General features: G+C 52.6%; 1 protein-coding gene across 1 annotated transcript in view; it reads right to left on the bottom strand.

Annotated features, from left to right (window-relative positions):
- Positions 1–1,080: 1,080 nt before the first annotated feature.
- ABHD2 (abhydrolase domain containing 2, acylglycerol lipase) overlaps positions 1,081–25,404 on the bottom strand; it is a 68,714-nt gene continuing 44,390 nt past the window's right edge. The window contains exons 4-11 of the mRNA XM_070400644.1: positions 24,881–25,056; positions 21,602–21,769; positions 18,110–18,293; positions 13,101–13,193; positions 11,407–11,517; positions 6,868–6,937; positions 5,246–5,330; positions 1,081–2,417 (exon numbers count right to left, since the gene is read on the bottom strand). Coding sequence (XP_070256745.1) covers positions 2,221–2,417; positions 5,246–5,330; positions 6,868–6,937; positions 11,407–11,517; positions 13,101–13,193; positions 18,110–18,293; positions 21,602–21,769; positions 24,881–25,056 — 1,084 coding nt within the window. The 3' untranslated portion in view covers positions 1,081–2,220. The remainder of the gene's footprint in view (positions 2,418–5,245; positions 5,331–6,867; positions 6,938–11,406; positions 11,518–13,100; positions 13,194–18,109; positions 18,294–21,601; positions 21,770–24,880; positions 25,057–25,404) is intronic.

Below are 25,404 nucleotides of genomic sequence, written 5' to 3' on the forward strand. Positions count from 1 at the left end.
CAAAGGAGGTGCCCCAAACTGCCTCTCCCCCCCACCTCCGGGGGGGGCGGGGGGGGGGGACACCTGGGTCGGACTGCCGTGCAGACCAGGCTCTAAGGACTTCTGTCCCCTGCACCCCGGGGGGGGACAACAACACTGTCTTTTCTCTTCCCGATGGAGCTGGTACCTGGCCAGTACTTCCTCAGAACAGGGCAAGAGAGGGGGCCTGGGGCAAATGACAAGAGCCGCTGGCTTCCTGGGATGGTCACACAAACCTATGAAGTTATTGCTTCGTTTACCGAATGTCACAGAAAGTCTTAAGCAGTGAAGGGAGACAGCGGTGGCTGTCAGGCAGCGGGGAAGTAACAGGGGAGAAGGACACGCTTCCAAATTGAGGGTCAGATGGTAAAGTGCCACTTTGTGCTACAACAACGCCAAGAGGAAAAGCACTAGAAAAATAACAACTTGGGGAGTGGGGGGAGGGAGTCACAAGGACAAACTTGGGGTGTGTATAAACCACAGCACAGTCTGGACCACAGAAATCATCATTTTTTGAGATAATGGCTGTTTTTGATGTTATTTGTTAGTTCGATCTAGTGATTGTCAGCAAATAATTTCTCCAGGTCACAGACGTTACTGTCACCGTCACTTGGACCAATGCTCAAGCTGTGACCACCTGTGGCCACAGGTGACTCCCTCCCCCACTTCCACATCCACACGGACCCACTTTTCCTATTCCTGTCTGCCCCGGGGCAAAGGAGATGAAGCAGGGAACATTTTGAAGTATCCAGGCAATTTCTCTCATAGTTCCATTTCGCTCCAGATAGTAACAGCAGATTTTTCCAAGCGCAGGGCTTTTAGACATTCAAGTACCACAGGATTGGAGAACAGTACTTGAAACTTAGAGTGACATTTTCATTGGGGAAGACACCTTCGGAGAGACCGCTACAGACTATAACAGGCTATGACGTTAACAATCTGCTTGCGAAACACCTCAGGTTGGGAAGGTCTTTCTCCAAACTCAGGTCCAACTTTTGAATTGTTTGGTATCAAAAGCCGGAGTTGGAGAGACCTGGGCTAAAAAATAAAATGACAAATGAGTGCATAATAAAGCAAGGCCCCACACACGGCTTTATATGACACGAGGAACAAACAAAGGCAAATGATGACATCTACATGTTTAGACTGGAGGGCGGCTCCCAGGGCCCCCGGGAGGGATGGTCTCTCAAACCTCAGGAAGGTGAGTTTGTCATTGAACTTCAGGGCGGGTAGTGATCTCGGCCGGCAATCCACCTGGTCCAAGCGCCCCATTTTACAGGTGAGGGACGTCAAGTTCAAGGGGGCTTTTCCAGGGTCATATAGCCAGCGAGAAGCAGCATCAGGTGTGGTCACAGGGGGCAGGCCTTGGAGGCCCCTGGGAGCTGGGTGACCCCTCCGACTACGGATTTTAATGAAAAGAGCTACCGAGATGCTGCTAATGTAAAGGCCCTGCCGACAGCGTTTCCCCAATTTGCCTGGCGATGAGAATCACCGGGGGCACTTGTCAAAAATTAAAATCCCCAGGCCCTTTCCCTTGCCCACGGCATGGGCTTCCCCTTGGGGAGGGACCCGGGAGGCTGAATTTTTAATAAGCGCCCCAGGTCACTCTCATCACCAGCAAGGGGCTGGGAGACTGCCTAGGAGAGAGCGAGGGGGAAGCTTGGCTTTTGATCAAGGGGGTTTTCTCTGCCCTAAGAGGCCCCGCTGCGGCCGGGAGCCCGGGGACCCCAGGTTCGGAGCTGACCTGCATCTCCGGCAGGGGCTGGGCTGGGGAGCGCTTTTCCGGGTCTACACAAGGACACAGAGGGCCACCGCCAAATAACAGACGTCCTTCATTGTTCCTGGGGGAGAGCCTTTTGATTGGCAAAGCAAAACTGCTGTCCCGACACGTTTTTCATAGGGAAACTAGATGCGATTGGCTTAAAAGCAATCATGATATGATGCTCAACTGGACAGGAGGGTGAGGGGCTGTCTGGCGCGTGTCGCCATGGCTAACAATGCAATGGAGGAAACAAGGAACTAAGCACAAAAATAGCCTGGAGCTCCCAGGGTAGCCGCCCACCCCGAGACAGGTGTGCCCGGTGGTAGCCCCCGCTGACGGTGTGAGGTCAGATCCAGGTCACGGGGGAAGGGGGAGACCTGAACAGCCGGTGAGGGACGCCAGTTCAAGGAGGGCAGCTGGAGCGCCAGAGTCCGGGGGCCTCACTCCAGGCCAGCCTCCACCTGCTCCGCGTCGGCGCACTGCAACTTGCTGCGTTCCCACTGGCAAATGGCGTTGGCGTACTCCACCACCAGCTTGTCCATCCACGTCAGCGGCTCGGGCAGCAGCATGGAGCCCTCGAAGAAGCCCAGGTGGCCCCCGTGCAGAGGCAGCACAAACATGACGTTCTCCCGCTTCTCTGCAGGGGAAAGGCAGCCGTGAGTCCCTGTCCTCGGGGTCGCTCCGCGGCAGGAGGTGCGGAGACGCTGGCCAGGTGGCCCGGGTGTTCCCCACAGGTGAAGGTCACCTACAAGGGCATCCGACCTCCACTCACTGCCTCGTTCAGCTCCGTAGGAGGGAGACCAGTGGGGCAGGCACAACAGTGGGACCTAGCAGGTTGGGGAACAGCAGCCTGGCTTGGAGCAGAGCCTTTAAGATCTAAGCCAGGGGTCCTCAAACTACGGCCCGCGGGCCACATGCGGCCCGCCGAAAACATTTATCCGGCCCGCCGGGTGTTTTTGCCGCCGCTGCCTGTTCCTTAGTAGCCAACTAGTTTTTTTTTAAACTATAGTCCGCCCCTCCAAGGGTCTGAGGGACAGTGAACTGGCCCCCTGTTTAAAAAGTTTGAGGACCCCTCATCTAAGTGGTTCTCAAACACGGCTGCGTGTTAGCACACATGGGTTTGGAAAGATCTCTGTGCAGCACCCTAGCTGGTTTGGCTCAGTGGATAGAACGTTGGCCTGCAGACTGAAGGGCCCCGGGTTGATTCCGGTCAAGGGCACATCCCCAGTAGGGGGCGTGCAGGAGGCAGCCGATCCATGAATGAGTCTCTCTCATCATTTCTATCTCTCTCTCTCTCTCTCTCTCTCTCTCCCTTCCTCTCTGAAATCAATAAAAATATATATTAAAAAAAAAAGATCTCTGTGCAGCGTCCAGACCAGTTACATCAGGATCTCTGTGGGTGTGGGGGATGGGTGGGATGGGGAACCAGGCGCTGCAGCTGCTAAAGCTCCCCAAGTGACTCAGCTGAACAGCCAGGCATGCCCCAACTTTGTGCATGGGAACCCCTGGGATATCGCCTTAAAATGCAGGCGCTGCTTTCCCAGGCGGTGCTGCTGCTGCGTGGAGGGAGGGTCCTGGGAAGGATTCCCAGCCCGGCGTTTACACTGTCATTTCCTGGAGAACAAGGCAACTCAGCGAGGCGATGGTTTTTCATGCCCTTTATCTTCTAAGACCGAAGCATAAAGCTGCCAGTGGTGCTTAAAGATGCCCACACTCTCGCCCTAACCGGTTTGGCTCAGTGGATAGAGTGTCGGCCTGCGGACTGAAGGGTCCCAGGTTCGATTCCGGTCAAGGGCATGTACCTTGGTTGCGGGCACATCCCCAGTAGGGGCTGTGCAGGAGGCAGCTGATGGATGTTTCTCTCTCATCGATGTTTCTAACTCTATCCCTCTCCCTTCCTCTCTGTAAAAAATCAATAAAATATATTTTAAAAAAAAAAGATGCCCACACTCTCATGGCACCCGCTGAGCGGGCACGCTGAGCAGGACAGACGAGGCGTGAGGCTTGATGAGTGAGGTTAGTTGCTAGCACAGCCAGCACGGAATGGGCAGCTACGGGAGCAGCTGTCTTCCTGGGGCCGTGGTCGGCAAACCGAGGCTCGCGAGGCACATGCGGCTCTTGGGCTCCTTGAGTGTGGCTCTTCCACAAAATACCACGTGCGGGTGCGCACGTACAGTGCGACTGAAACTTCGTGGCCCATGCGCAGAAGTCGGTATTTTGTGGAAGAGCCACACTCAAGGGACCAAAGAGCCGCATGTGGCTTGAGAGCCGCGGTTTGCCGACCACTGTCCTGGGAGGTAACTGACAGCGCCCCTGCTGGCTGCCCCGGGCCTCGGCGGGCGACACTTCCTGGCACGCGCACATTGCTCCGGGCTCGCTCCTTTCTTGCCTGAGCCCTTATACCCTGTCCCTGCGGTCACTATTGCACACGTTTCTGTGCCACGGCAGCAGCGCTATGGCTGGGTGCAGGGAAGGAAGCAAACGTGCTGCTTTCTCTGGGTGCTGCCCACGTGGCTGAGTGGGCGACTTCGGTGCAGGGGCCTGAGGTTTGGAGGGGAAGGCAGGTGACAGGGGAGAGACTTTACCCCAGGCCACGCGCGGCACGCACTCTGCGTGGTGCCCGGAGCCCTCTGGAGGCGGGCGTGGGTCCCCGTCTGCTGCAGGATCTACCCTCCTCGCTTGGGGTCACGAGAGAACCAGAGGTATTCCCCCCTCCTCCGGGTGACATGTGACACTTACAGGGGACGTGCAGGGAAATGAGGCCCTAGCAGTCCCAGGTTTCCTCCTGCGGCCCCGCCTCGCTCTCCTCCAGCTCCTTCTTGCCCTGGGTAACACTCCCACGGCCACAGCCTGCTTTCTCAGTTGCTTATATTTTTATCCTCAAAGCAGATGGAGAGGCTGGCTGTCACGAGGGGATTTTTATTTATTTTTTGCTTTTCAGGTCAAGTCTGAAGAGTAAATATCTCTTTCAGTCAAACTCTCAGACTTTTTTTTTTTTTAAATATATTTTATTGATTTTCTACAGAGAGGAAGGGAGAGAAATAGAGAGCCAGAAACATCGATGAGAGAGAAGCATCGATCAGCTGCCTCCTGCACACCCCCCACTGGGGATGCGCCCACAACCAAGGCACATGCCCTTGACCGGAATCGAACCCGGGACCCCTCAGTCCGCAGGCCGACGCTCTATCCACTGAGCCAAACCGGTTCGGCAAACTCTCAGACTTAATGGAGCCATAACCCTGAGCTGACAACTGCGGAGCAGCAGGGACTGCGCTCTTGCCTCTGATGTAAGGGAGGGGCCTGCCTCCGGCACGGGACGGACACGGGGAGGCTCTGCCCAGGCCCCCGCACAGCCCGGGACTGTCGGGTCTGACCAACAGCCCCGCCGGGAGGGACAGCACGCGAAGGGGACAGAAGGACCGGCGGTCTGCCCAGCGCCTGAGGGAGCAGCAGGAAGACACTTACCTGAGAGAGACTTTGGAATGCTGAGGAGACTTTCGTGTACCAACGGGTCATCGGCTGCGTTAACCAGCATGAGGGGCACGTAGATCTGAACCAAGAAAAGAAAAAGAATGAAGTGATCGTTTCCCTTTTGTGGGCCCCACTGATCCAAGGTTCAAGTTCACTCCCCGACCTGGCCCTGAATCAGAGGGAAGGTGGCCACTGCTCAGTGTGCTGAACAGGTGGGTGAGGGACACCCTGGTCCCCCGGGTGGCCAGCTGCTGCTGTGACTCTGGCCCTCGGACACCCCTGGACCGCCATGCCGGGAGTTCACGCCTGCGTGTGCTAAGCTGGGGTCTCTGGCCTTGGCTCTGGGGGGCTCCACGGTGCTGTAATGTGCAGATGAAGACACCAGAAGCCTGGGTGCTGAGGCTGAGCTAGGAGGAGTGGCCGACATGACACGTGGCCGAACTGCAGCCACAAGTCCCTGCTTCAGCTGGGGCGGGGGCCATACCAACACGTGCTCATAGTCTGGGTCAATGGAGTCCCACGTTGGAGCCAAAAGAGCAATTGTGCAAACCCAGAATGAGAGAGACCGGTTGGTGGTGGTGGTTCAGGCAAAAAACATGTGGGGGTTCCCCTAGCCGGTTTGGCTCAGTGGATAGAACGTCAGCCTGCGAGCTCAAGGGTCCCGGGTTCAATTCCCGCTCAGGGCACATGCCCAGGTTGTGAGCTTGATCCCCCAGTAGGGGGAGGGCAGGAGGCAGCGATCAGTGATTCTCTCTCATCATTGACGTTTCTATCTCTACCTTCCTCTCTGAAATCAATAAAAATATAGCCACAAACTTAATTTAATATGCATGAAGTTCATTATAGCTGCTATAACTGCATTAGTATAAACCTAGTTTCTTCGTCAACATATTCCTCCTCGTTTTGATAGAGAAATACACCTATTTTACTGTGATCACCAGATCACGGCAGGACTTTTTAATTCAGCCCTAGGCACCACACTGACTAAACACACAAGGGCCAACAGAAGGGCCCAGGACTGTAGGAAGTCTACATGGATCGCCTGTGAGGGACAGGCAGGAACCAGGCAGGGCTGCCCCGTCCAGGGACGACTAAGGAAAGAATGGGCTGTAAGCTTTTACAGACACAGGCGCAGCCCGGTCCTGTCCTGCACGAAGGGGCAGCACAGGGATTACACATGGGACCGCAGGGGACGGGGCCGCAGAGGGACGGGGCCGCAGAGGGACGGGGTCGCAGAGGGACGGGGCCGCAGAGGGACGGGGCCCCAGAGGGACGGGGCCGCAGAGGGGCGGGGTCACAGAGGGACGGGGTCACAGAGGGGCAGGGTCTCAGAGGGGCAGGGTCGCAGAGGGACGGGGTCGCAGAGGGACGGGGCCGCAGAGGGACAGGGTCGCAGGGGGACGGGGTCACAGAGGGACGGGGTCACAGGGGGACGGGGTAACAGGGGGGCAGGGTCGCAGGGGGACGGGGTTCCGTTCAATAATTAACCCAAGTTAACGGCTGGACAGTCTGAGCCAGACTCCGGCCGAGCTGCCAACAGGGACGGTTAGGAGGGAGCTGCCCTCGGTGGAGATGGGGGTGGGATGAGGGGCAGGAATGTCGCTGCGGCCACTCACCCTGTGCAGGTACCGCATGCAGCTCTCCTCCTCGTAATACTCCTTCAGGGAGTTGTAGCCATGGAACTTCCTGCGGCACACACAGAGGAAAGGACAAAACAACACGTGTCATCAGACGGGAATGCGGAGCGGACTGGACTCCGGCTCCGGTTCCTGCACGAACTGGCCAGACACACAGTGGAAATACGTGGCACCAGAGTTCGGGTTCAGAGCTCCGGCTCTGGCATGGCTGTGTGGCCTCAGGCAAAGGGTTTAACCGCTCTGGCTTCTCCTCTGTAAATGGAGCTGAGCACAGGGCCTGCCTTCACGGCGCTGCGAGATTTCTGACATTAAAGTGTGTACCAGCACCGCTACCGGCCCAGAGAAACTACTCAATAAGTGTTATCGACAGTGATTATTGGCAGATGTCACATCGTCCGAGGCAGTGTAAAGCCCGATGTCACTAGACACTAAGAAACTGAAACTCAAAGGCATTTGCTAGAACTTTCTTTATAACAGAGTCTTCGTGGCAGAGTAACCCCGGCCACTGTGAACTGAAATGACGTAGGTGCCGAGGAGACATGGGGGAGTCAGAGTCCCCGATTCCGGCCGCCACGGGGCAGGCAGACAGAAACGGATGCTGACCAAACCTTCAGCCGGGTCTGCCCCGGCTCCGAGCGGCCTAGAGCTCGGATCCCGCAGCCAGGCCGCCCGCCAGAGGCTCTGGAAACCTCCGCTCTTCCTGACACACATCAGGGCGCCTGGTGCTTCTATTCTGACGGGTCTTCCCGACATCCCTCCTCCCCCGAAGCGGTGGATCTCTGTCCCTACCAGGACGCGAGCACATCTCTGCCCAGAAGGACCCGGGCAGCTCAGGCTGGGCTATCAGGACCCTCCCCAGGGAGGGGAGGCGCCGGGCCCTCCCCCAGTCCCTGTGGTCTCAGGGGCCGGAAGCCCTCCCAGCCTCAGGGTCACTCGTGTGGGCTTAGGAGGAGGCTGCCCAATGGGAACATCAGCAGAACTGCCACTGCCCAGCGCTGTCAGGGCGGAGGCGCTTTAGGGAGAGCGGACGGACGAACATTCTCTCTCGGGCTTCACGAAACTCAGAAGATGAACAGGGGAACTGAAATAAGCTGGGGTTTGTTTGTTTTTCTCATTAGACACACCCGTCTGAAGTGAGGGAGGGTAGAATCCATTCTCGCCTTCTAACACACCAGCTATTTCCTAGTTTCTCAACAGGCCTCTTTCAAGGTTACTTGGTGTAAGAAGGTGACTAAGAAAGGCAAGTGCAGATCCCGTACGCTCGGGTCAGTACCTGCCTATCTTTTCTTTTTTTAAGTCTTTATTTTTATCTCCGTTTTTTGTTTTTTTTTTTGCCAATCCTCACCCAAGGATATTTTCCCATTGATTTTTAGAGAGAGTGGAAGGGAGAGGGAGAGACAGACAGAAACATCGATGCGAGAGAGACACATCGATTGGTTGCCTCCTGCATGTGCTCTGACCAGGGCCGGGGAACCTGCAACCAAGGCACGTGCCCTTGACCAGTCGAACCTGGGACCCTTCAGTCCACAGGCCGACACTCTATCCACTGGGCCACACCGGCCACAGAGTGCCTATCTATTTTTTTTTTTTTTCCTATTATTTTAATTCTTTTTTTTTTTTTTTTAATTAAATCTTTATTGTTCAGATTATTACATTTGTTCCTCTTTTTTCCCCCCATAACTCCCCTCCTTCCAGCTCCCACCCCACCCTCCACCCTCACTCCCCACCCACTGTGTTCATCCATAGGTGCATGATTTTTGTCCAGTCACTTCCCGCATCTCCCACACCCCTTTTTCCCCCAAGAATAGTCAGTCTATTCCCTTTCTATGTCCCTGATTCTATTATAATCACCAGTTCATTCTGTACATCAGGTTATTTATTCACTTGATTCTTAGATTCATTTGTTGATAGATGCATGTTTGTTGTTCATAATTTGTATCTTTACCTTTTTCTTCTTCTTCCTCTTCTTAAAGGATACCTTTCAGCATTTCATATAATACTGGTTTGGCGGTGATGAACTCCTTTAGCTTTTCCTTATCTGTGAAGCTCTTTATCTGACCTTCAATTCTGAATGATAGCTTTGCTGGATAAAGTAATCTTGGTTGTAGGTTCTTGGTATTCAGCACTTTGAAAATTTCTTGCCATTCCCTTCTGGCCTGCAAAGTTTCTGTTGAGAAATCAGCTGACAGTCGTATGGGTATTCCCTTGTAGGTAATTGAGCCTCTTTCTCTTGCTGCTTTTAAGATTTTCTCTTTGTCTTTTGCTCTTGGCATTTTAATGATGATGTGTCTTGGTGTGGTCCTCTTTGGATTCCTTTTGTTTGGGGTTCTCTGCGCTTCTTGGACCTGTAAGTCCATTTCTTTCACCAGGTGGGGGAAGTTTTCTGCCATTATTTCTTGAAATAGGTTTTCAATATCTTGCTGTCTCTCATCTTCTGGCACTCCAATGACTCTGATATTAGACCGCTTAAAGCTGTCCCAGAGGCTCCTTACACTATCTTCACACTTTCGGATTCTTTTTTCATTTTGCTTTTCCAATTGGGTGTTTTTTGTCGAATCTTTGGTTTGATTATTGTACTCCTCTGGTCTGCTATTGGGTATAATATTCTTTATTTCAGTCCGTGTATGCTTACTTTCTAATTTCTTTATCGTAGCATCGAGGGTCTCATTAGTTTTCGTGAGGTTCTGCACAAATTTATGGCAAGCCCTCAAAATTGCGATTCTTAGCTCCATATCCTCCATTTCTGTCATGTTTTTTTGTCTCCGCATCTTTTATGCTTTCTTGGTGCACCCCCTTGTGGTCTCTGTGCGCAGTCTTGTTCTAGCCAAGCCTTAATTGTTGTAGTTAACACTAGGGGGATTTGACCCTCAGGCCTGCTGGCTATAGGAATCAGCTGTGCGGAAAACTCTGTCTTCTGGGGAGGCGCTAATCCAGCCTTTGCCTGAGGCGATCAGCAAATGGCTGTGCGCAGGCTTTGGGCGGGGCGGGATCAACAGGGCGGGCGGAGGGAGCAGTTATGGCCACGCTCAGTCCCGTTCCCAGAGGCTCTGCTTCTCAGAACCCCGGCAGCCGCTGCAAACCTCGGAGAGAAAGCTGCCCTCAGGTTCCAACTGATGCCGGGTAATCCCGCTTCTCCCGTTTGAGTCTGGGTCCCTAGAGACTCGCCCGGATCTGGAGCCCAGAGTCTGAGACTCACTCCCGACAGAAAACGACAACCGCGCCCTCAGCCACCAGCCCGCTTTCGCGCGCACCTCGGTACCTTTGTATTTTCCACACTGCGCCGCCTCTGAGCCTCGATTTGCTGTTCTCTTTCCTTCTAGTTGTAGAGTCTCTCTTCAGCCAGCCTTCCTGTGGTTCTGGGTGATGTCCGTTCAGTCTTTTAGTTGTATTTTTGAAATGGTTGTTTGCGGCAGCGGTCTCCGGTGTTTACCTACGCCGCCATCTTGGTCGACCTCGAGTGCCTATCTATTGAATGAACCTAAGCTTGCTCTGGACCAGGCCTAAAGGTGTCAAATGATCATTAAATAAAAAGAGGGGCTCGCCGAAACCGGTTTGGCTCAGTGGATAGAGCGTCGGCCTGCGGACCGAAAGGTCCCAGGTTCGATTCCGGTCAAGGGCATGTACCTGGGTTGCGGGCACATCCCCAGTGGGAGATGTGCAGGAGGCAGCTGGTCGATGTTTCTCTCTCATCGATGTTTCTAACTCTCTATCTCTCTCCCTTCCTCTCTGTAAAAAATCAATAAAATATATTAAAAAAAAAAAAAAAAAAAGAGGGGCTTAAAAAAGTGAGAGAACGACGAGGTCAGAAATCAACTTGACCTTTTCCGGTTAAGACGAACTGGAAACTATTGGTACCAGGAAGGAGGACAGTGTCAGGGTGCCGACCTCGGGGCCTGGAGGGGCCGGACAGGGAGAGGGAGATGGGTGAGGTGGACGGGTTTGTGTATTACACTCGGAGGAGTGTCCACGCCCCAAAGAAAGAGGCTCTGTCATTTTTCTGCTACACACAGCCCTCTTGGTCTATTATTTTACTTCTGATAGAGACATAGGCAGGGACAAGAAATACTTCCTTTTCCGTTCCCTCCACTGCAGATGGAGGTGTGTGGCGCCTGAGCCCAGCCCGGCGTGGAGCACACGGGCGGGGTGAGCACTGCGGGCAGCTGGGGTGTGACCCCAGGCCCCGGTTCCAGCCCAGTTCCAGCCCAGCTCCAGCCCCAGCTCCAGCCCCGGTTCCAGCCCAGCTCCAGCAGGGATGCAGAATGAGGGGGCATCCTCTTCCTACTTTCCAAGAGAAACTACAATGTTCATTTTCTGTGAAATCTGTGAGGGGTTTTGTTTGTTTTTGTCTTTTTCCCCCCTCTTCTTCTGTTGATTTTAAACACTGGACATGTATTCAGGGGTGAAAAAAAAGCCCTAAGCACTAAAGAGGGCAGAGAACCCCCCTCCCCCACCCCCCGCTGCTGGACAGCCCATCTGCGGCCTCCCGCCTGGCCCGTTCCGGAGCACAGGAGGACCCACCTCATCACGTTGTCATCGATCTGCATCAGGGACGTGGCCATGTAGAGGCGGCTCAGGTCCGAGTCCTCCAGGGTCTGGGGCTTCTTCACATGGTCCCCAAACAGAGCTTGTCTAGAGGGAGACACAAAGGCAGAGAAGGACACGCGGGTGAGAAACGAAGCAAATGCCCACATACACTGGAAACACCTCCCATCTCATCGCCAGGGCTCCACAGCGCAGCTGGAAACCATTTTTAATTTAAAAAAATGCTACAGCGGACAAGAACTATGGCTGAGCTGCTTCCTGGCCCGGAGGTGGCCAGGGTGCAGGGACAGCGCGCATCTGGAGGAGTTAGAACAGCTGCCTCCAGCCCTCAGAATTCTCTGAGGAGGAGCTGGCGCTGTTGACTTGGGAATAACTAGCAGAAGATGGGTGTCAAGACCTCATTTTCCTTCTCAGGGGCCGCTAGACAAACTCCAGATCGGGGCTGAGCCCGGGTGACTATGACCAGGCCTTCCTGGCGGGGGAGGAGGTCCCGGGCGGGCAGTCACACCGTGAATGGTGGGCAGTGGACCAAACAGCGGGGCCTCGTGTTTACATGGGCGGTGATGGTGCCCCCCTGCCAGAGCCCCTTTCCTTTTACGAGTTGTTTCTGTGCTTATCAAGGCAGACAATAGTTAACCCACTTAACATGCGGCCAAATTAGCCCCGTGTACGCCATCAGCGTCTGTAGACGCAAGCAGTGGACCTTCTCCACATGCCATGTGCGTCTATAAAAAAAAATTTTCCCTAAGTGGCAGCCCTGACCAACTTTAAAATCATTTTTCATGAGAATTTTCAGCTGAAAATATTCAAGAACACCGAATTGGGAGGAATATATTTATTTTTATAATCTTCATTGCAAATTGGTTTTTTAAATTAAATTAAAAAAATCGCGGCGTGTGGGGATGGTTTCCGTTTTGGACGCGAGGCAGTTAACTGGTTAAGGCTCTCCAACGTGTGAGCTGCAAAGCTAATATGTACTCAGGAGAGTAATCATTTCTGTTCAGGATGACAAGAAGGGTCAAGGTCAGCGCCACGTGAACCCACCCACAGGGGCCCCATCTGGGTGTGTGGCCAGGACGGCAAGCACCACAGTGCTGGCCCTTGAAAAAAAAAAAGAGAGTAAGTAACTGGTCATGCAGTCAAATTGCCTTTTCTCGGATGGTGCTAAAAACACCCTAAAAATGTATTGTTGAGAGCCCATTACGTGCCAGCCTCTGGGACTCAGAAGATATTGATGATCATCTTAACAGTGAGTCACGCTCATATTACTGAGAGCTCCTGCACGCCGGGCTTGCTCTGAGCATTGGCCAGGGCTACCCCCCTACCCCCCCCCCCTACACCTGCCCCTTGCCCCCCGGCTTCTGAGCAGGAGAGGCCGGGGAGCACGGAGACCGGACCCCACAGGTGGCACCAGGGGCTGGGCTCCTGTCACACTGGTGCTCGGCCAGACGCCCAAGACCCCCAACCACAAAGCCTCCTACGGGGAGAGGTTCCTGAACACTGACCAGCCGCCCCAGGACGGCCTGGATTCACTGGGAATGATGACAGCAGCCAGCAGGGCATGTGCATCTCCCCCGCCCCTTCATGTTCCCTGGAGAAAGCAGAGTCCTGGCCTTCAGCGACGCCCAAATGAGCCGAGGCAGGACTGTCCCCCGAGGGAGGGGACCCACCTGTGCGAGAGGATGATCTTCTTCATGTTGTCGGCCATGAGGAAGTTGTAAAAGCGGCGGCACTGGTCCCACTGCATGAAGGTCTCCTGGGCCCTGAAAGAACCACAAGAGGGTGATGGGGTGCGTCCTGGAGAGGAAATGGGGGGGGAGGGAGCAGGCTGGGGGGCTCTTGCCCCTGACAAGTGCCAGCTGCTCCCTACGGTGGCAGGGGGCCTCGATGGCACTCACGCTCTCTGCGTGGAAAACGTCAGAGACGTGCAGAACATGAACCCAGGAGAGACCTCTCCAGGGACACAGGCTATGTTGGTGACACTCCCGATACCTCTTCCGGCACCTAGGCCTCCTCGTAGTCACAGAACCTGCCTGCAGCAGAGTCTGCTTCACTGGCAGGGACCCCTTTCTCTGTTTGGTTTCCTACCTTGCACACATTTTTCGGGCTTACTGAGGGGAGTGTGTAAGGGGTGGGTGGGTGTGGGGACGAACAATGCAGGCAAAAACCTAAAGCAACTCTAGCTGCTGTTTGGTGTGAGCCCCGAGGCGGCTGCCACAGTGAATGAGAGCAGGAACTTGAACTATGGCCCATCTGATCCGACTGGGTAGTTTGCCAAGCCCTGCATGAGCCACTTCACCCGCCACGCCTCAGTTCCCTCATCCATCAAATCAGGGGTTTGATCTAGAGCAGTGATCGGCAAACTGCGGCTCATGAGCCACATGAGGCTCTTTGGCCCCTTGAGTGTGGCTCTTCCACAAAATACCACGTGCGGGCGTGCATGTACAGTGCGATTGAAACTTCGTGGCCCATGCGCAGAAGTTGGTATTTTGTGGAAGAGCCACACTCAAGGGGCCAAAGAGCCGCATGTGGCTCGAGAACCGCAGTTTGCCGACCACTGAGCTAGAGAATCCATTTTCACACCCGATTGCTCTATAGCTGGCCCCATCACAGGCCGACAGAGGCCGCCTGGGGGACCCCAGTGGTGTCTTCATTGCTTCTGTTAATGGTGGAGGGGAGTCTGTAGACAGGATTCTGTAGACCAGGATTAGTGGTGTTAGAAATGAGTCTGTCCTGGCCTCGATAGTCATAATGGAGTTCAAATGATGAATTAAACTGGAGAGTGCCCTAGCCCAGCGGTCGCCAACTTTTCGGACCTCACAGACCACTAGTGGTCCTCGGACCACTGGTTGGCGACTGCTGCCCTAGCCAGTGTGGCTCAGTGGATAGAGCGTCGGCCTGCGGACTGGAGTCCTGGATTCGATTCCGGTCAAGGGCACATGCCCAGGTTGTGGGCTTGATCTCCAATAGGGGGCGTGCAGGAGGCAGCTAATCAATGATTCTCTCTCATCATGGATGTTTCTATCTCTCCCTTCCTCTCTGAAATCAATCTACATATATAAAAGCCTAAGTGACTGTCAGACCGGTAGCTATGATGTGCACTGACCACCCGGGGACAGACGCTCAACGCAGGAGCTGCCAAGCTATGGTGACTTGGCAGCTGCAGTTCTCAGGTGATGCACCCGGAACCAGAGAGGAGGAAGCCCGATTCTGGGGCGCATCACCTGAGAACCGCCCCCTCACAATCCAGGATTCCTCAGGGGAAGTCGGAGAGCTGGTTTCAGCCCGATCCCCGCAGGCCAGGCTGAGGGACCCCACCGGTGCACCAATCCGTGCACTGGGCCTCTAGTAAAAATATATTTTAAAAAAAGAATTAAACCAGAGAGTTAGACGGAGCCTGACCACACACATTTCCAGGGCTAGTGGGCCGCCATTCATGCCGAGGGAACATGTAGCATCCGCTAGATACCAGCAACTTAGGGCATCGGTGTCCCTCCCTCTCCGGCTCAGCACAGCTCAACGTGAGCTTGTCTGGTGGCAGCAGCTAGACTTTGCTAATACAGCAAGTGGTGCTGGCTTTGGAGCCTTGGAAGGGCTCTAGCTAGAAGGGAGGTGCTCCTGGGATGCAAAGCCTGAGGGAGGGGATGGATGGCTGACAAGCGGGGCTATACACTCAGCCAGGAAGGATTTGCCAGAAGCAAGACCTTCCGTGTGGCCCCGAGAGGCAGGCGAACTTTCCCTGCTCCATCCTGGCAGGAGGGAAGCATGGCTGCCACCATCCCAGGGCCGAGAAGGCTCACTGCCCTCAGGCCAGGGTGGGGAAAAAGGTTACACTGGTTTAAGGTAAGGCTCTGTCCTTCAGTGAGGAGGTCTCATGCTAACGCTGCGGGGAGCTGAGCTCTGGGCAGCACCGGCACACGGGACCCTGGTGTCTCCCTGACCTGCCCCTCGACCCCGAGTGCAGGGCCCCGGGACCTTAGGATACAGTTGCCTCTTTCTCCGCTCATTGCGAGAAGTTGTGTGACAATAGCTATTCTAAGTGTGGAGATCTCTGTAGCATCTCACATTTTTTTTTTTTTGTTCCCTAGCTTCTTTTTTTTAAAAATGTATTTTATTGACTTTTTACAGAGAGGAAGGGAGAGGAATAGAGAGTTAGAAACATCGATGAGAGAGAAACATCGATCAGCTACCTCCTGCACACTCCCCACTGGGGATGTGCCCGCAACCAAGGTACATGCCCTTGACCAAAATTGAACCTGGGACCCTTCAGTCCGCAGGCCAACGCTCTATCCACTGAGCCAAACCGGTTAGGGCCCCTAGCTTCTTTTTTAAAAACATCTTTTTGTAAGAAGTTAAAGGATAGTTGCACAGTTGGCGTGGCTCAGTGGTTGAGCATCAACCTATGAACCTGGAGGTCATGGTTTGATTCCCAGTCAGTGCACATGCCCAGGTTGCGGGCTCGATCCCCAGTGTGCGGTGTGCAGGAGGCAGTCAATCCATGATTCTCTCTCATCATTGATGTTCTCTCTCTCTCTCCCTCTCCCTTCCTCTCTGAAACCAATAAAAAAATGTATTTTTAAAAATTTAAAGTATAGTTGACATACATTATACGAGCTTCAGGTGTACAGCAGTTACTTGACATTTATATACCTTACTGTGTGATGCTGCAATAAGTCTGTTGTCACCCTACAAGTTATTATGACAATGCTGACCATATTTCCTTTGCTGCACCTATATCCTCATAATTACGTTTTATAACTGCACGTTTGTACCTCTGATTCCCTTCGCCGTTTTTGCTCATCCCCCCACCCTCCTCTGGCAGCCATCAGTTAGAGCAGGGGTCCTCAAACTTTTTAAACAGGAGGCCAGTTCACTGTCCCTCAGACCGTTGGAGGGCCGGACTATAGTTTTAAAAAAACTATGAACTAATTCCTATGCACACTGCACATATCTTATTTTGAAGTAAAAAAACAAAACGGGAACAAATACAATGTTTGTATTTGCATGTGGCCCACGGGCCGTAGTTTGAGGACCCCTGAGTTAGAGTCTCAGCTTCTTAAACCTTCTTGGCCTCAGTTCCAACACCTTCCTTTGCCAAATGTGCTGATCGGGTGCTCTTGCCAACAGCAGGTGGCGCTACTGCCGCAAAATGCAAAAAGGCTGTCGAGGTGATTTTGTTCATTGAAAAACGCAGGAAAAGAAACGTCCCACATCCCTACGTATCAAATCCATTGCTCTCTGAACACAAAGCCGGTGTTCACAGTGATTTCACAGCGCCTGGTTCAGGATTTTCCAGGTGACTGAAGGCTTGCCGAAAACTGGACCACGTGGCGGGGAGAGCAGCCGAAGCTCTTGGGCCAGGCCCTGCTCCCCTGAGCCCCGAGCAGGCCTCTGCTCGCCTCTCTGCTGTCCCAGGGACTGGGCAGGAGGGACTCTGGTTACTCTGGTTACAAGATGGCTGTGAACTTGGAGTTGGTTCTTTCTAGTCAAGCCAAGACCAAGGCACAGGTCCTTTCAGCTGGCCCTCCAGAGAGTAGAGGGGACAGAGAGGAGGGTCCCCAACAGGAGGAAGAGGGGGCTCACCTTGTCCTGCCAACTAGAGCTGGAGAGACCACGGAGGTCCCAGCCCAGTGACTGCACACGTGGCTAAATATCAGGAGTCGCCGTGAAATGTGTCCACATGCGGATTCCTGGCCACAGGCTCCAGATTCATGAGTCAGAATCTCCAGGGGGGGATTTACTTCTAACACAATCTCCCAAGTAAGTCTCCATGGAGTGAGATCATCACCGTTCACCAGACTGGCCTTTGTGGCCCCTGATCTGAACCGACTCTTATCTTACAGTGAATAATGATGATCGTGAGCAGTGGCTGACTCACTTTCTATCCGTCGTACCCATCAGTAACACAGGAGACGTTATAATGAAGAGTGAGTGCAGGAAACAATATGCATGCATTTGAAGACTTGGGAGGTGTGTGTGTGTGTGTGTGTGTGTTTGTTTGTGTGTGTGTGTGTGTGTGTGTGTGTGTGTGAGAGTGTGAGTGTGTGACTCGAGAGAGATCTGGGACGCCACCGATCTGGGGTTCGGGGGGGACGGACTCTGAGCAGACAGTAACCCCTCCCAGGCTCATCCTGCCGGGCTCTGCTGCCAGGAGAGCGAGGGGCGAGACAACCCTTTCCCCAGCAGGTCACCCCCTTGTGCTGCTGCCTAGGACACCTGAGAGAGGAATGCTTGAGGCGGAGGCGCAGCTGAAATGACTGCCACAGATCCCTTCCAGACGCCACCCGAGACCCGACTCTTCCGTGGGCAGGAGGGATCTGGGCTCGAAAGGCCCAGCCGTCAGACGCTGGTTAGCCCGACTCCTGTGCCCTTTCCTAACCCCCCGTCGTGCAAAACTCCTGCAGCACAAACAGAGGGAGGCTTTCCACAGACTCCACAGGGAGTCCAGCTACAGACCTGGTCCTAATACAGCTGCATGGACAGGCGGAAGGGGTCTGATAGGGCCACTCATGTGCATGATGCGCAAGCAACGACCCAGAAACCTCCGCTCGGTCCGCCACAGCACCTCCCGGGGGCTTTGCGAAGCAGCGTCAGGTGCACTGGGGCATCTCAGCAAACACGTGCTAATGGAAGGGCCCGACGGGAGACAGGAGTGGGGGCGCGGGGTGGGGTGGCTCACCTCAGCGCGCTGTACCCCTGGCACACGCTGACGCAGCACAGGACCTTGTCTTGGTTCGCCTGTGTCTCCCCCAGGTATTTGCACACGATGTTACCGCCCAGGCTGAAGCCCACGACGACCAGCTGGGTCAGGGGGTATGTCTTCTTGATGTAGTTGACCATGGCTCCGAACTCCCAGGTGCAGCCTGTGGGCAGAAAGGTGAGGACGCGCCATGTCGGGTGCGAAGATATTAACAGAGAGAGAATGTGTGTGTGTGTGTGTGTGTGTGTGTGTGTGTGTGTGTGAAGAGAGACTCAGACAGACAGGTCTCTTTGGCCCCTGGAGAGAAGTTCCCAGGTCCCCCAGGATAAGAGGAAGCATGGTGTTAGCAGTGCCCGTGAAGGAAGGTACCAGGTTCACACACGTGTAATGCTCCTTCAAAGGCGGGTTGTGAGAAGGCTGTGCGATGCGCATGGAAATCAAGAGAGGTTCAGAGAGTGCAGGAGCACACGTGTTCACCCACAGATAAGGCAAACGCAAGAGCAAACCCTCTGGGATCAGCTTCTTAAGCTACAAATAGGACGGGATGCTGTACCCATCTGTACAGTGATCCGTGGGGTTAAGAAAAGTGCCAGGTGGCTGTTATTAACGGGATCTTCTTGGGGAGAGGGAAGGAAAGACAAGCTTCAGTCCAGAGGGATGGCCCGATGCTCTGTGGGAGTAGGATCAAGTGCTCCTGGTGACGTAAGGACAGGGGGCCCAGGGACGTGGCCCATTCAGACACACACACAGGAGACTTATGGACAGAGAGGCGTAAAGGCCTAGTTTGCCCAGAAGGAATGATCTCAACGGGGCCCCCTGGGAAGCGGGTGCAGCCATGTTAGGTCTCAGCAGCTCTGTTTAGAGGAGCAGGTTGGTTGCCAGACATGGGTGAAGGGATGCATAGGACCCTTCTAAGCACCGACCCCAGACTCAGCCTAAAATAAAACCTCACAGGGAACGTTAGGGGCTGTGGCAAGAAACATGTGCACAACAGACCAGCGTTCAGAGAGTTTGGATTTTGTGCCTGTTTTGAAAAGTACAGATCGTTGGTCCAGCAATTACATCTTTGGGACTTTACTCTGCAGATGTACGTAAAGATGCACATGCGTGTGCAAAGATATGAGAGCAGGAATGTCCACTCCAGCCCTGTTTGTAGCAGCAAAGGATTGGAAACAACCTACATTTCCGTCCAGAGAGGACTAAATTGCTGTGAAAAAGACACCGAGTCTGACCTGCTGACGTGGAACAACTCCGTGCCACCTTACTGAGGGGCAAAAACAAGGGCAGAGGAGGACTGGCACCATCGAACGTGTGTACTTGGGCTCTAAAGGGATTATATGTGCACACGTGTCTGGTTGAATGATCGCTGAACAACTGTAGCAGACATTAATTTTCTGGGGAGGAGGCGGGGGGGGGGGACTGGAGTGGGACGGGACATAGTTTTACTCATTGTACAGTGGGGCCTTGACTTACGAGTGTCCCGACTAACGAGTTTTTCGAGATACGAGCCGTCTCTCGGCCGAGTTTTTGCTTTGAGTTGCGAGCTAAAATTCGGGTTACGAGCCAGCTTCAGATACCCCACCGCTAGTTGGCGCAGCGAACGTCACAGTGAACGCCACAACATCAGCCCAGCAGCACGTGTCTCACTCATTCACTTTTTGATTTGACATACGAGTAATTTGAGTTACGAGCTCGGTCACGGAACGAATTAAACTCATAAGTCAAGGCCCCACTGTATTCGGACTTTTGCACTGGCTATTAAAAATAAGTAACACGATTATTTTTAAATACATTTTTAAATAAAAGTCTTGCTTTCTCACCACCTGATTCCTTTTAGACACATCTTCCTTTACTCGGGTTTGAGACTAATTATTTGAGACCTGGAGCAGATTCGGGGATGTCACTGGGGCAGGTACAAACCCCGGGTTTGCCACACTGCTGAGGAGCAATTACGGCTAATTGGGTTGGCACGTTGGGAGGCTCGGTGTAATTAAATGCAAACGGTCTGATCTGGATCAAGGGCCAGCCCTGCCTGATGCCGGACAAGCTGCTGGTGTTTGGTGAAGAGCTGCCTCTCTCCCCGGCCAGGGACTGGCAAGGACATGTGTCTGCCCAGCCCCAGGATCAGTCTTCTCGTAGAGGCCGGGTCTTCCCAGGGTCTCCACCTGATGCCAGTTACCGAAGCCTCAGTGTCTGCGGGCCCCTCCCTGGGCCGGTTCACTAAGAGCCTTGGCAATCTGGTTTTGAATACCAGGAGGACTTTAATGAGGTTCTAGGTATCTAATCCCTATGGGATTAGCACCAGTAACAAGATTTAGGGCTCTAATCTTGCTGCAGCTTCTTAAAGCCACGATGAAATATGAGACACTGACCTGGCCTGAGCGAGATGAGGGCGACAGGGCCACCTTGGAGAGGCAACCTGCTGGGAACAGGAAAGTCCTTTTCCCTCAAGCCACCCCCCCGCCCCCCAAAAAAAGGCAGAGTTACGGCTGCCCGAAAGCCACTGTTTCAAATGTCACTAACATGACTAAGTAGGTTCTGATGCAGGGACCTGGAGACGGCTGTTCCGTGTGGCTGGAGACTTTGAGTCATCGCTGTGTCCTGCACGCCAGGCCTGGGCCTGGCACAGGGGTGTGTCACCAACGTGAGCTGGGTAAGAGGGGCGTCTGAATCATGGGGAGTGAGAGCACACCAAGGCCTCGGAATGAGACTGCGCTTGGAGAAAGGGCCTTTAAGATGATGACGTTAAAATGGGGTTGTTAGGTGGGCCCTAACCCAATATGACTGGTGTCTTTTTAAGAAGAGATTAGGCCCTAGCTGGTTTGGTTGTGGACAGGGCGTCGGCCTGTGGACTGAAGGGTCCCAGGTTTGATTCCAGTCAAGGGCACATGCCCGGGGGGCATGCAGGAGGCAGCTGATCAATGATTCTCTCTCATCATTGATGTTTCTCTCTCCCTCTCCCTTCCTCTCTGAAATCAATAAAAATGTATTTTAAAAAATTAATCATGACATTAGGTGCAGAAACAAAAGCCGACTCCCTCCCCCCGCCTTCAGTTTCTGCCCCTGTGAGATGGGGGGGTTCAGGGCCCATTTGTGTGTCCCACCGTCTCTCTCTCTCTCTCTCTTTTTTTTTAAATATATTTTATTGATTTTTTTACAGAGAGGAAGGGAGAGGGATAGAGAGTTAGAAACATCGATGAGAGAGAAACATCGATCAGCTGCCTCCTGAGCACCCCCCACTGGGGATGTGCCCGCAACCAAGGTACATGCCCTTGACTGGAATCGAACCCGGGACCCTTCAGTCCACAGGCTGACGCTCTATCCACTGAACCAAATTGGCCAGGGCTGTGCCACCGTCTCTTGAAGACTGGCACAAATTCTACACTGAGAAGAGGCAGGTGGGAGTTACAGCGCACTCGCAGTGGGGACAGAAACCAGGAGACCCACGTGACCGTGCCCCTGCTTACTCACCGTAGGTGAACATGCGTGGCGAGGTCAGTTCAATGTTGGGCAGGGCGCCCAGGTGGTTGAGCACAGCGCACCGGTAGCCATTTTTCTGGGCGTAGTCAACAAAGGTTCGGATGTACTGCTTCTCGCTGTGGTTGGCGATCCCAGGACAGATAACCATGGTGATGTCATCTGCAGGGTGGCGAAAGAGATCCCGGTATATCCATAAATAATCAGCAACACAATAAATCAGGACACGATTACACGTCACTGGCTTAGAAAACAGTAGCAGGAAATTTAACACACATCCTCTCCCTCAATTCTCTGGGAAAGGATATTTTTCCCTTCTAGCTGGAGCTGCCTCTCAAACTGTTTCTGGGGAAGGGCAAGTTTTTAAAATGGCCAGTCTGTCATGGACAGACACTTTTGAAATATACAATAAAAACTGTTTACTAGAAAAATGAAGTGAGAGAAAAACCCCACATATAAATCTCAATTTTTTATTATTAGACTCAACAGATATAAAACTATTCTGCCAAGTTGCTAAACAAGTTTCTGAACATTACTTTTTAAAAATATATATATATATATTTATTGATTTCAGAGAGGAAGGGAGAGGGAGAGAGAGAGAGAAACATCAATGATGAGAGAGAATCATTGATTGGCTGCCTCCTGCACAACCCACACTGGGGATCAAGCCTGCAGCCCGGGCATGTGCCCTTGACTGGAATCGAACCTGGGACCTTTCAGTCCGCAAGCCAACGCTCTATCCACTGAGCCAAACCAGTTAGGGCTGAACATTACTCTTAATTTCTGTACGAAATTCTGTATGAATGAACAAATGATCGAATGGTTTGCACAGACCTCTTTGATCCAACAGCTTTTCTTGCAGGTATTCATCCTAAAACATACACTTGTACATTTGCCAAACAATGAATGTACAGTGTAGACTTCTAGTGACAAGGGAAAATACTTATAATGTCTAATAATTCAAATTTTGGAAAAACAATGTACAGAATGGGAATAAATTTAAAAAAAATGTTAACAATGGTATGCTGGGTGGTGGGATTATAGGTGATTCGTGCTCTCTTTCAAAAATGTTTCTCGCCGAAACCGGTTTGGCTCAGTGGATAGAGCGTTGGCCTGCAGACTGAAAGATCGAAGGTTCGATTCCGGGCAAGGGCATGTAACTTGGTTGCGGGCACATCCCCAGTGGGAGATGTGCAGGAGGCAGCTGATCGATGTTTCTCTCTCATCGATGTTTCTAACTATCTCTCTCCCTTCCTCTCTGTAAAAAATCAATAAAATATATTAAAAAAAATGTTTCTGTATTGCTCTAGTCGGTTTTGCTCAGTGATTAAGAGCATCAGCCCTTGGACTGAGGGTCACGGGTTCGATTCCCAGTCAAGGGCACATACCTCGGTTACAGGCTTGATCCCTGGCTCTGGTCGGGGCACGTGTGGGAGCCAACCAATTGATGTGCCTCTCTCACATTGATGTTTTTCTCTCTGTCTGCTCCCCTTCCCTCCCAATCTCTCCACAAAAAAAAAAAAAAGTTTCTGTATTATCTAAACTTTCTAAAATGAGTATTTATTCCTTTTGTAGATAAAAATCATAAACAAATCATAAAAGGAAAAATGGGCTGTTTTTCTTAGAGCCTTTCTTGGATGGGAATTCTCTCTTCCCCAGACCCACCACCATCCACCCTTTGTGGGGACGGGGGTGATAGAAGGACATGAATGAGTAAAGCAAAGAATCTAAGTGCTTCCCTTTTCCACTTTCCACCTCCGTCCAGGGGGAAAGAGCAGGCTGGTTAAATTACATTTGGTGCTTTCTTGGTAGAAGAAGTAGGAGTATTAGAAAAAAGAGAAAAAATATGTCACCGGGCATGGCAGAGACATAAATATTTGAAAGATCAGCTGGGAGACTTACAAACACAAGGGGAACTCCTAACCTATCATTTATTCATTCCTTCTGGGACTGTTTATTGGGAACCTGCCATCTGCACTCAGGGGCGTCGTACGTTCCGGCAGACAGATAGTAAACAACCACACAAATAAGTTTAGAGAGTGGCAGGTGTCCTCCAGCACTGACGCGGGAAGGCATGAGGGATTTCCTGGGAAGGAAACACTCGTTAGGGGAGGCAGGGACCGTGCCTCGGAGGAGGGGGCATCGGAGCTGAGACCTGAATGACAAAAGGAGGCAGCCACGTGCAAGTCTGGCGACGAGCCTTCCAGACAGAGGGACCACAAAGTAACCCTTCGTCACTAGCTACTCAGCAGTTCTTTTACTTTAAGTAACTGAGAGTTATAGTGTGTTTAATCTACCCATCAATTTTTTTAAAATATATTTTTATTGTTTTCAGAGAGGAAGGGAGAGGGAGAGAGAAAGAGAAACATCCATGATGAGAATCATGGATCGGCTGCCTCCTGCACGCCCCACACTGGGGATCGAGCCCGCCACCCGGACATGTGCCCTGACCGGGAATCGAACCGTGATCTCCCGGTTCATAGGTTGATGCTCAACCACTGAGCCACGCCTGCCAGGCCACCCATAAGTATTGCTCGCGCTTTTATAAAACGAAACTGGGTGCCTCTGCACACTACAGAACTCAAAAGACATGTTCTCTTCTGGCCGGAATGGCGTTCAGATGGGGCTGCCATCTAACCCACTTCCTCCAAGCCCTCACCGTGAAGCATTTTATGAGTATTCATTGTGCAGCTGGACAGAGCAATGGAAATAAGAGGAGTCTGTGAGAAACAGGCATCCCAGCCCCCTGCCTGATACATAGACCTTAATGTGTCTTTTTGTGCATGGAAACCTAAGGGGTACCTGGGAGCCTCTATCTGCTGCTTTCCAACCAACACCACCAGCCTACACTGTGTCTCTAAGCTTCAGCTCCGCCATCAGTAACGCATCAGTAACGTAGGGACAATAAGGCTCCCACCAGCTGAGGATTAAATGAGATGATAGCACATATAAAGCACGTACGACAGCTCGGCTTCTGCTGCTGTCATCAAGCCAGAGGCCTGGTCCTGGGGAGCCTGGGCTCCAAGTTCTCCCTCATCCCTTTGCACCAAGCTTCTGTCTCTCACAAGAGGATTAGAAAGTGCGAGCTGTACATGGTGACCGGCTCCAGGCTGCACCTAAGCCTTGCCAGGTGCTCCCACGTGATGTATCTCAGCAGATTTCTTACCAGGCCCTGGTTGCGATGCCTGGTAAGAGCGGTAGCACTGTGCTCCCTCACTGACGAGTGCTCCTTCTCCGAGTGATGGCCCGATCCTACGACCTACACTCGCTCACCTCCAACACAATGCTCGGCCAAGGGCTCGAAGAGGTCGAAGGTCGAAGTGGCGCCATCGGACATGGTGATGAACTTCCGGTGCCCATACGGGTGTGGCGACCTCACCCTGCCCATCTTCCCATACAAAGCTGTTTGGATGTGTCCACTTTTCCCCCAGATCAACGGCGGAATGTATCTAAGAAAGAAGGAGACGAGAGGTCAATTTTCTCCACATTCCTTGAATAATGCTCTCAAAAACCTTTGAGCAAAAGTCTTTAAAACGATTTAAGATTTTTCCGGACAAATTCTGTACACTAAACATAAATGAGATTTTTTAAAACCTTACATCCATGCCATGATTTACCCCCTCCCCCATTTATTAATACATCCTGCATCAGATTAGCTTTAGAAATCAGCCAGGACATGCTTATCTGGACGGGATTTCAAATTTAGGGTGTTCAGTAATTCAACATATGTTATTTCCATAACGTAGAATAAAAAGAATAAAAAGAACATTTGATACATTATAAACAAGTGCTACGTG

This window comes from Myotis yumanensis, unplaced genomic scaffold, assembly GCF_028538775.1.
Source record: "Myotis yumanensis isolate MYYU_CA2020_CCGP unplaced genomic scaffold, mMyoYum1.0.hap1 SCAF_20, whole genome shotgun sequence".
NCBI lineage: Eukaryota > Metazoa > Chordata > Mammalia > Chiroptera > Vespertilionidae > Myotis > Myotis yumanensis.